The sequence below is a fragment of the Macadamia integrifolia genome, unplaced genomic scaffold (genome assembly GCF_013358625.1).
Source record: "Macadamia integrifolia cultivar HAES 741 unplaced genomic scaffold, SCU_Mint_v3 scaffold451, whole genome shotgun sequence".
In the NCBI taxonomy this organism is placed as follows: Eukaryota; Viridiplantae; Streptophyta; class Magnoliopsida; order Proteales; family Proteaceae; genus Macadamia; species Macadamia integrifolia.
In genome coordinates, this window is record NW_024870453.1 from 404,600 (window position 1) to 416,423 (window position 11,824).

At 36.9% G+C, this 11,824-nt stretch overlaps 1 protein-coding gene across 1 annotated transcript in view; it reads left to right on the top strand.

The window, feature by feature from the left end:
* Positions 1 to 14: 14 nt before the first annotated feature.
* LOC122068680 (NAD-dependent protein deacylase SRT2) overlaps positions 15 to 11,824 on the top strand; it is a 13,850-nt gene continuing 2,040 nt past the window's right edge. The window contains exons 1-8 of the mRNA XM_042632559.1: positions 15 to 203; positions 1,572 to 1,656; positions 1,805 to 2,069; positions 2,257 to 2,322; positions 2,853 to 2,898; positions 7,516 to 7,676; positions 7,769 to 7,898; positions 9,433 to 9,597. Of these exons, the coding sequence (XP_042488493.1) occupies positions 162 to 203; positions 1,572 to 1,656; positions 1,805 to 2,069; positions 2,257 to 2,322; positions 2,853 to 2,898; positions 7,516 to 7,676; positions 7,769 to 7,898; positions 9,433 to 9,597 (960 nt within the window). The 5' untranslated portion in view covers positions 15 to 161. The remainder of the gene's footprint in view (positions 204 to 1,571; positions 1,657 to 1,804; positions 2,070 to 2,256; positions 2,323 to 2,852; positions 2,899 to 7,515; positions 7,677 to 7,768; positions 7,899 to 9,432; positions 9,598 to 11,824) is intronic.

Below are 11,824 nucleotides of genomic sequence, written 5' to 3' on the forward strand. Positions count from 1 at the left end.
GATTTGTTGTGAACGGCTAACACAAGCTAAACGTGTCCATGGAGTTGTCTACAGAAATTTCTTCAAATGTAGAAATGCAGACATCAAATCAGAACAGAGCAACCTACGAGACCGAGGCTTAGAGATTCAGTAGACGCGGAACCTCCAAGAAAAGGAAGAAGATGGCCATGGTGATGCAACTACCTCGCCGATCCTTTAAAACCGTGAGTTTAATTGTCCTCACCTTCCTCCGGGTTCCTACTCAAATTCCTGATTTTTGATCGAGCTCTGTATTGATCGAGCTCTGTAATGTAAACAAGTTTATAATGGACTACCGATGGTCTGATGGAGAAGTGTATTAAGTCCTTTTCAGCTATGTTTATTTCCAAACTATTATATGTAAAACTTCCATTTTGAAAATTTACAAGTTATTTTTTACCTGTTGATTTTTTCTTTTCAATGTCATTGTAAGATTTTCTAATATTTGTTTGCCAATTATTTTAGTAGAATCATTCAAAATATATGGCTTAGATTTGCTTTGTGATTTTTTGGAAACATTACCCTCCATTGTTATATGGATAACTATCCTAAAAATAATTACATAAATTGTCATTATAACCAAATTTGAATTATGCTGCCACTATGTTATGGTTGTTACAACAATATATGGATGGGTCCCATAGATACATAGGCCACATGTAGTCCATCCAAGGAAAAACAAAAGAAAAAAAAAGGGTGCCCTTCAAGTTATTGAAAATTTTATGAGGGAAGATTTTACAGTCCAATGTTTTTTTTTTTCCCTTTCATTTTCCCTGGTAAGCCAAGCTAAAATATCAGTACAAAGAGCCTCTCCACCTCAAGCTATTTCCTTGTTCAATTACATGATCATGTTGATAAAAGAAATTCTTTTATTCTATTAGATGGGATAGGGCTGAGTTTGTTGTTGTTGTTGTTACTTGCCTTCTATGTTGATAAAACCTTTTCTGGAAGAATCATGAGAAGGGTGAGATGCCAAACTATATCTTGAAAATAATTGCCATTTGCCAATGACAATAATTATCTAGTATCATATTTTTAGAAATTACCTTGGTATCCCAAAGTCTTGGAGAAAATGTGATGAGTTCATCCGTCAGCAATATTAATTGCAGGCCATGTCCATGTTAATTTGTGTTACCATCAATTCATGTTTCTACAAAATTCTGACAGTGGTCTCTGAGCTGGCAGTCCCAAAAGTACATCTGAATCTCTATGTTACCTCATTCTCAGTGTAATAGCCCTCTGCTACATGACACTAATATATTCTATTTCGTCCATTTTTTTTATTATTATTAAAGAAAGATTCAAAGAAGTTCAAGGCTGCTTTTTAGCTGGTTAACGTCTGATGCACATGGTGTATAAACTAACCTGGAGAAGGATGCCATTCACATCTGTCATGGCTAATCCAGAGGGTTCTTCTCCCCCCTCTCCTGATGGACAGTCATGGTATCCCATATCAGCTCCATGCATTTCAGAAAACCTTTCGTCCTTTTGTAGCTGTGCCACTACTATGAGGTTGTTTGATTTCTACTAAAGTATTCATTTCAAACATGCAGCTTCTTGCAGGTGTCAAAGAAATGCTGGGGATAACGACCACGGGGAAGTCTACTCGTGTTTTATCGATTACATTGACTGCATCATGTAATTCCTGCATTTATTTCAGTCTTAGATGAAATGCACTCAGAGTATGAGGAACTGTACAATGCCTGGAGAAGCGTTTATTTAAAGTCCTCAATTTTCTACTGAGCATGTTTCACAGTTATTGACTTTTAATTGTCCAATTTGTCAGGGCCTTCACGCTCTTATCTTTGGGCAAATAATGTTCAATTGAGAAGCACACACAAGCTATTGCATACCAATTCAAGAAAAAGCCTACTTTTTGGCGGTTCTGAAAAGTTTGTTCACACAATATGCCGAGTGTCAATTCCTGGTACAACAGCAAGAAGTAACGAAAACTCTTCTTCACATTTTTTGAGGGAAAAGAAGATAGTTCCTGATTCAGATCCTCCAAGTATCAAAGATGTCAATGATTTGTATCAATTTTTTGATCAGAGGTCCATTTATAGATATTCTGTATTACTCAAAATATTTTCCTAAGTTTCAATACCATCATTTTCTAGTGTTAATTGAAAGTACTATTCGATCATGACATGAACTGACAAGTTGTGGTAGACAGTACCTTGGTTCCTTGCTGTTTTGGTGTTGTATATTGATTAAGTTCCTGTATGTGTCTTGGTGCAGTAGCAATCTCATGGTGATGACTGGAGCAGGAATAAGCACGGAGTGTGGGATTCCTGATTATAGAAGGTTTATGTTTCCTCTTCTTATCTATCTGTAATATGTAACTTGTCAAATTTTGTAAGTTGATTTCAATATATCATTGCTTGCATATATTCTGTCTTGCAATCCAACAGACCATTTTCCATTTTTGGATGAAACTACTTTTATTATAGTTTGTTAAGAAACAATGGGAGTTTTTGAATGAGACATGATGCCTTTCACTTAGATACTTGGTTCAGCTGTATGGAAAATTGTTTGGCTGCAGCTTGACAGATCTTGATGAGGCTTTATTAAAAAAACTGTTGATTAGACAGGGTCTAATCATGGTAATGAAGTCACCAACTAATGCCAATCTATCTTGTCCAAGTTGAACTGAAAGACCTGTTGATTGTTTAACTATCACCAAGAACATAATTATATTGAGTAGAGGAGATTCTTTTTTAATACTTGTAATTTATGAGAAAATATCATTTTTGCAGCTATTTTTAGATTTTGTTGTACTGTTTCAAGAATACGTATTTTAATTACTAACATAACTTCTTCTCTCTTTGTTGCAGTCCAAATGGAGCTTATAGTTCTGGTTTCAAACCAATTACACATCAGGTTATTTGATGGCCTGTAGACAACAGTCTATTCCTCCTATATCAAAATGTTCCTCCTATGTTATTTTAATAATGAGAGATGAACTATCTTAGCATATGAAACTTCTGAAGCAAGAGTGAGACCTTTGTACAGTTCTCAAGCCTGATGAATTCCTAGTTCATGGATATACTCGATATTATTATTATCAGCAAGCTTGGTTAAAAGGAAATGAACCATGAAGAAAGAGGAATAGGAGAGGTCATAATAACATAAACGACACCTGTCTAGGACATATTCTAAAGTTTGGATGCAGAGAAGAAGACATGACAAATTACTCCAATGAAGAGTTAACAATGGAAGGAAAAAGAAAATTGGCAATGACTCACATTACTAAAAATGTCAGGTAAGTACAAGGAAAATAAAAAAAAGAGAGTAAACTATGCTGCACATTACCTTTACATCACTCTGGACTGTGTTCTACGGAAGGCACCAAACCAGAGGCGGGAATGATGATAAGGTTTGCAAAAATTCAGGCTTGAAGGGACAATCTTGGTAGAAAGGGAGTGAATGAAAGCCATGTCTTTGGATTAAGGATGTATTTGAGGTTGACAGTGAACCTTACCTTGAAATTACTCCAATTAAGAGTTAACAATGGAAGGAAAAAGAAACTTGGCAATGACTCACATACTAAAAAGGTCAGGTAAGTACAAGGGGGAAAAAAAAAAAGAGATATGCAGCACATTAACTTTACATCACTCTGGACTATGTTCTGCGGAAGGCGCCTAACCAAAGGCGGGAATGATGATAGGGTTTGCAAAAATTCAGGCTTCAAGGGACAATTTTGAAAGAAAGGGAGTGAAAGGCATGTCTTTGGATTAAGTAGACTGTATTTGAGGTTGACTGTGAACCTTACCTCTCCAGTTCTATTGCTTAATTATAGATGATGGAGCTTTATTGTAGGCAACCATATCTCTTCAACATTCTATAAGCTTTAGGCTTTAGACACCTGTTTGTCTTGTATGGCCTTGATGTCTCATATGGAGTGTACCTCTAGTGAATGAGCTTCGGCAGTATGTCTGTGACACCGCTGCTTGATTACTTGTTATTCCTTCCTGTGAAATCAATGATGTCCTTTCTAAGCTTGGACATTGATCAATTATCTGCAGTAATAAAACGAATACAAGTCATGCACAAATTCCTAGTTATACTTATTGGAGTTTAATATCTATAATTAATTTGATAGGCCATGGTAGATGTAGCAGCAAAGAAACAAATGATTAGTCTTTACAAAGCTTGAAAAAGACAAGAAGAGGAAGAGGAAGAGAGAGAACTGATGGAAGAAGAAGGGAAAAGCTCTAGACCGCGATAGGATCCAGTATCACCTATCATGGTTGATCTGCAATACTAATTACATTAGATACTTGAATCTTAGTAGGAAACTAGGAGTATAATTCTAATTCCTAGAAAAGTAAATAACTCTAAACATAAACAACTCTACAACACAACGCACACCACGATAGGGACACTCCCATCTTGAGTATTAACACTCTCTCTTAAGCTAGAGAATGTATATATCTCCCATACCCAGCTTGGAACAACCATCAAGAAATGCGGGCCCAATCAACAGCTTAGTGAACATATCACCAAGTTAATGTCTGAGTTGTCAAACGGAGTAGATTATCTGTTTTGCATAACAAAATTCCTCACAAAATGACAGTCAATCTCAATATGCTTAGTCCTCTCATGGAAAACCGGATTACTGTCAATATAATTATAGCTCGATTATCTCTATTGGTTTAGTAACTGAAAATCCCAACTCCTAAATAATAAACTTCAGCCACATCATTTCAGCTTCTATATGTAGCATAGTTCTGTATTTACCCTGAGCACTTGATCGAGCCACTGTAATCTGCTTCTACTCCTCCATGTAACAAGATTTCCCCAAACAAATATACAATATCCAGTTGTAGTCTACAATCACCATCAGCACTAGCCTAGTCATTAGCTAAATAACACAAAATACCAGCATGACCATGACATCGATAAACAAGATCTTCTTACCTTTAAGATACCTTAAAATGCGACAAGCGACATCCCAATGGGCCTGCTTAGGATTTTACATGAACAGACTAATAGCACCCACAACAAACGGAATATCAGGGTGAGTAACAATTAGGTAGATATTTCTTCCAAAAGGTAACTTGTACTGATGCTTATTTGCAAATTCTTTATCATCACACACTCCAAGTTTCAGATGAGGATCCATAGGTGTATATGGGCTTAGATCCCAACATTCAAGTCTTAGACAGAAGATCAAATACATACTTCATTTGAGATAGAATGACTCCCTTAAACTACGAACAACTTCAATACCAAAGAAACATTTGAGTACTCTCAAGTATTTCATCTGAAAGTGTTGGTGCAAATATGTCTTGACATCCTCAATCCCAGAGAAATTATCACCGGAATTAATGGTATCATCTCCACATGACCAAAGTAACCAAATTGAACCCACGTCGACGAATAAAGATAAAATGATCAGAGGAGCACTGCAACGACAACAACAACAATAACAATAACAAACATAACATTATCCCAACTAAATGGGGTTGGCTACATGGATCCGAAATGGATTAAAAAAAAGTAGCAACAAACGGACAAAAAGAAGTAAAGGGGGGGGGGTAAGAGAAGAGGTAGAGCAGTATTCAAAGATGTATCACAGGAACATTCCTTACAAGGGGTCGGTTACCCAGGTACTTGTCTCATCAAAACTCTATCCATGGTCATACTAGAATCGACCCCAACCATATGTGTATCTTTTCTCACCACCCCGTCAATAGTCATTTTAGGTCTACCCCTACCTCTTCTAGCTCCCTCTAAATTAATCTGATCACTCTTCCTTATTGGGGCATCAATAGATCTCCGTTGCACATGGCCATACCACCTCAATCGGCTCTCGCGGGAGTTTGTCCTAGATTGGTGCAACCCCCAACTCGTTTCTAATATAATCATTCCTTACTCTATCTCTCCTAATCTTTCCACACAGTCTTCATAGCATCCTCATCTCTGCTACACTCAGTTTAGTCAAATCACTCTTCTTGACTACCCAGCACTCTGTTCTATATGTCATAGTTGGTCGTATAACTATCCTGTAGAATTTTCCCTTAAGTTTAACATGCATTCTTTGGTCACATAGCACTCCTGACGCACCTCTCCATTTCATCCATCCCACTTTAATTCTATGGGCAATATCATCCTCTATATCACCCTCTTTATTAATGATGGACCCCAAGTATTTAAAACAGTCACTTTGGGATAGCTCCCATTCCCAAGTTTAACCACTCACTCCCCTCCCCTAGTTTGACTAAAAGGGCACATCATATACTCTGTCTTCATTTTGCTTATCATAAAACCTCTTGATTCCAAGCTTGATCTCCATAGCTCCACTTAATATTAATCCCTTCCACCATTTCATAATCAAAACAATATCATCAGCGAATAGTATACAACATGGAATCGGATCTTGTTAAACCCATAGCCACCAATGACCTTACTAAATTTGTCAAACCAAGAATGAGGGGACTGTTTCAACCTATAAATAGCCCTGCAAAGTCGGAAAACATTTGATGCATTCCCACTTGAGAACATACCAAGATGTTACTCCATATACACCTCCTTAAGATCATCATAAAGGAAAACATTTTTTTTATCAAGTTGAAACAGAGGTTAGTTAAGATTAAGATCCAAGGATTTTAGAACTCAAACAAAGTTAGGATGAGCTATGGGAGAGGTCTAAAAATAGTTGACACCATATGTCTTGAATATATCCTTTGGCAACCAAGCAATTTTTCAATCACTCAACCGAACCATTTGGTTGGTATTTGAGAGTGTACACCCAACGACACCACATAAGCTCCTTTAATGGGGGTAGGTCTGTAAGAGGCCACATCATATGATCTATCAAGGCTTCCACCTCTACATCATAGATTTCTTCCAACAAGGATGTAACAATGCTTCCTGGTTAGGGGTGTAAGCTTGGCCCCATGAACCCGAGCCTGCCCTGATTGACCCTGGCTGGCCTTTTTTTTGCCATTTGTGTCCCTATTTGTACTTAAAAAAATGGAAAATAAATTGAGACATCATCAAACTTGCAGTTATTATAGGTTGGATGAGGATTTAAAGACGAAAAGAAAACAATGTGGTCAATACATAGATGGAACTATTTTTATTCAACTTCTTTATTTGATGGGCATTCAAGCATTAACAGAAATAAGAAGTCATGTTTATATAAACAAGATTCGTTCATATTTGATTTTTGTTTTTTTGGATGGATGAAATAAGAGGATTGGGGATTGAAACTGACGTGAATCGAAGATTGTCAAAGAGTATGGTTCCCAGATACTTCAAAATGACTGTCATATCACAATAGATACTTCTAATTTTCATTTTAAATATTGTGTCTGATTCTTAAAAATGCCACTTCCCTAACATATATGCTTGATGTAGGTCAGGATAAATTCTTACATTATTTTAGATTGATATTTTGCCAACTTTTAGATTGAAATCACTTTTGTTCTTCTTTACCTTTCTTAGATTTTTGTTTAAACTTATATTCCTCATGGGTACCTCACCTAACAGCAATTTGTTCGCTCAAGCCGAGCCCGTAGGCGTTACTGGACAAGGAGCTATGCTGGATGGAGACGGTTCACTGCAGCACAACCGGGTCCAACTCATATTGCTTTAGCATCTCTAGAAAAAGCTGGTCGAATAAATTTTATGGTTACACAAAATGTTGACAGGTAAAGGTCTCTATTAGGCATCTTCTATTTGATGTACTTTAAAGGTTTAATATTAAGTTTAGTGAAATTTAGTCATCAATATTTTGTCTCAGACTGCATCATCGTGCCGGCAGCAATCCACTAGAATTGCATGGCTCAGTTTATTCTGTTATTTGTTTGGATTGTGGATCCTCCTTCTGCCGGAACTTATTCCAGGACCAAGTGAAGGCCTTGAATCCTAAGGTCTGTCGAGTTCCCTTCTTCTTTTTCGCCCAGCATCCAGCTTCTATGTTTACATAATAGCGATATGCCAATTTCATTCATATGACATTATTCCTCTTTACTTCTATAGAATTCGCGCTTTATAGAACTTAAGAAATAGATTCTTATATTCCCTCAGATGCACCTGATGGAAGTAATATATTGAAAGCACCGTAAGAAATAGAAGAAAAAAATCTCATTCTCTTGCATTGGAGCCATCTAACGTTTACTCAGAATGGGACATTTGATACTGTATATTGGCTTATTTAAAACTCTTACTTGGTTTTCTTTGTTACTTTTCATGACTAAAGTTGTATATTACAATGTCCATTTAAATTCTTTACTAACATGACATGCCATCTGCATTTGTAGATTTTGGTTGAAACTTTTTACACTTTCAAATCTTTGCTTCCTTCCATGATGCTACCCAACATTCGAGCAGACCAGCTTTTTACATAATCTTCGTATCTGATTCCTTCGCAAAGGTTCTAGGCATGGTTCAAACCCAGAAATCAGCACTGTTTCTCTGAGATTGCGCTCATTTCGGTCCAAAAAATGCATAGTTTCATCAAAATTCGGTCATTTCGGCCATTAGCCACCCAAAATGGCCAAGCTAAAAACACGGAAAAAAGACACTGTTTCGGCGAGGCGAAATTTCCTATTTTGGTAGTTTGGGATTGAAAAACGATGAAACAAAACAAGGTTTTAAACCTTGGTTCTAGGTAGAGCCCAAAAATTATTGTATTTAATGGTTCTACACAAGAACTTCTGTTTCTATTTTGTATTTCTCATTCCTCCAACATTCTTTCATTTTCTCAGTCAATATTTACTCCAGCTCACTCCTGTTGGCTGTTGGGTATAGTTTCCAGAGAACTACCATCCCAACTGAGCCCATAGGTTATCCATTGGTCAAAAGAGGGGAAAAAAATCGGAGATCAAAAGTAGAAGTTTGTGTGTAATGTGAAAAAATAAATAGATCAGTGAGTGGAAAGGACTCCTCAAAGCAAGATTGTGCAAGGAAAATTCAAGTTTTTGAATCAACAAGCTTTCTTAGTATTTATCATTTATCCTTAGATTAACTTGCTTGACTCGGCAGTGAGCTGATTGCAATTTTATACTCTCATTCAATTCAAGTTAGTGTTGATATATTCATTTTTTGTTCTCAGCTACTGAAAATGTTTTCTCATGGTGAAAAGATTCTACAAATAGTTAACATTGGTAAATAAAAACATGAACTGAAATTTTTGGACAAGCAAAGCAGATGTTTCTTTAAAGCATTCATTAAGATGGAGATTAGGAAATTGTAGAACTTATTATCATTCGTTATCTGTCCTTGTGCATTCTTTGTATCCTATAGTATCAGTTGTTACTGCTAAAACTCTTATTGGAGGTTTTGTGTACTACTAGATCCTTAAATTGACAAATGAAATATAAATCGGTTGACCATTGAAGCCATGTATTTATAGGGGGTTTTTTATCTGAGATGTGCAAATGACAAGATAAATGTCTTTTGCAGTGGGCTTCAGCAATTGAAAGTTTGGACTGTGGCAACCCTGGGTCAGATAAGAGCTTCGGCATGAAGCAAAGGCCTGATGGTGACATTGAGATTGATGAGAAATTCTGGGAAGACGATTTCCATATCCCCACCTGCCAGAAATGCAATGGAGTTCTGAAGCCTGATGTAAGTTTTTGCTTCCTATGGAATAAGACTTGCACTGATGAACATGTTCACTGTTTCTTGGTGGTAATAATGGACTTGATTCCCTTCATCCCTTTCATTCATGTGGATGTTCACGTACATGGCTATTGGATACTTGACATTTTCTATAGATTCCCCCAATTCTCCTTCTTGGTCAATTGATTTATGTTTATTGCTAGAGGACTGCATCTGACAGAAACCGACTAGAATCATGGCTGTAGCAACCAAGTGAAATTATCAATCATGAAAGAGAAAACAATCAAACCTGTGTAACTCTACGAATGTAAATTAAAGATTTGATTCATGATACCCATAATCTCTATGACTTCATCACAGGTGCCATATTCATTATAGCTAAGGTGACATAAATTCGACGCTCAAAATTCAGTGTGCATTTGAATCAAGGCTCACACTGAAAGTATTAACCTCTTCAATGTACTAATGGAGAAGCATCCCACTACTAATCTAGGAGGTCTGTGACCCTCAAGACCCAAGAAAATTTATGACATGTTTAGCATGCACTATACAACTTGAAAGCCATTGATTTCTTACTTGACTAGGTAACATCTTCTAATTTAGGTTGTACAGACCAATTCTTGACATGATTAATTTGCTCACGGCAATGAGGGAAACAAATTCTTTTTGACATGCTACAGTTCATATATCCTGCAAAAGGAAGCAGATAGTTTTTCAATTCCAGTATAGAGGTCAAATACTCTGAACTGTGATAAAAGAGAACGTCAGTTATCAAAAATATGTCCTGATACAAATGTTAACACTATGTGACAATCAATGGGATAAAAGACGGAATTAATTGTCACAAACTGGTAGTTACGTTAAAAAGAACCTTATGCATCACCTGTTTAGGTGAATGGTGGCTGTGTCCACCAGCCAAATCATGGACTAGCTTTTAGCTTGTCATTTAGCTGTTTTTAAATTCCTACTAGCCTTTTTAGTTTAAAGTCCAATTTGTAATAGGGCTCCTTCCCTCGTTGGAGAGTCCTTTCTTGACTTGTATTTCCAATTCCTATTAGCTCTACAATTGCTTTCAGTTTCCTACGAGTTTTTTACTTGTTCTTAAAGACATTGTAAGAGCCAAGGCTCACTCACGATTTGAATATTTGTTGAATATAAAGAATTATTGTCTTCTTCCATGAAGCTGCTGTGAGATTCAGTGAAGGGCGGGATCAGTGGGATTCTGATCGAGTGAGAAACTTAGGTTATTCCTCTATCTTCCATCTCCTTTGTTCCTTCATAGCTTGCTGGACTGGTGAGTGTTGAATCCTGTTCTTGGTGCTTATATTCTGCTATTAAATTGTGATTTGAGTAGAGGGTTTGCTACTGATAAGGAAGACCTAACAGATTGGGTTTAAAAATTACTTTATTGCTGGAATAACTTCACTGGCGGATGCTCTGTTTTGTGAGCTCTTTTCTGTACCTGCCATCAGCAATTACTCCTAGTCCAGATGTGAGTGTCTAGTAAGATTTTGGATTACTATCCACCTGGGAAACCGTTCCTTCAACCAGAAATCGGCCCTGATCTGATGTTTGGATTTGTTGTTTTGTTGATCTATTCAAATTCTGGAAATTTCACAGCATTTCTCTGATAGTTAATTCACTGAGATATCTAGCTATTTTAGCAGCCATATTTTGGGGATCTCTTGTACCTATCAGATGTGGAACTCGACCTGAGTCTCAGACAGATCAGAAGTTCTGATCTTCCGGGATACATAATCTCCCAATTCTGTTCTTTGCGTTTCCAGATTTGGTTATCTACCTTGTGACTGCAATCCAACTGTTATAACCCTGCAGTATTTTGGGGTTTGGTTATTCTACTGGTTTGCGAACCTTGGCCAAAAGTTCACCTTCAACTGAAATAGTTGACTTTGACCCTACTGTTGATGTAGGTTATGTTTTTGGGGTTTTACTTGTGATCTTGTTACGGGGCTGTGTAAATCTGAACTTACAGTTCATACTTAATCCTACCTATTCCCCACCAACCCCAAATGTAACAAACTTGGGTATGAGCTTCTTGTAAGAGTACTGTTGATGTAGACTGTTGGTTTGTGCATATTTGCATATTTACTGTCTTTCTAATGCATCCATATGTTTAATATATTAAATTTTAGTTCAGTTTTTCTTGTTACAGAGGTAAAGGTCCTTGGTGATTATGCTCTACTGGTTCAAACAGTGAATCCTTCCTCCTCCC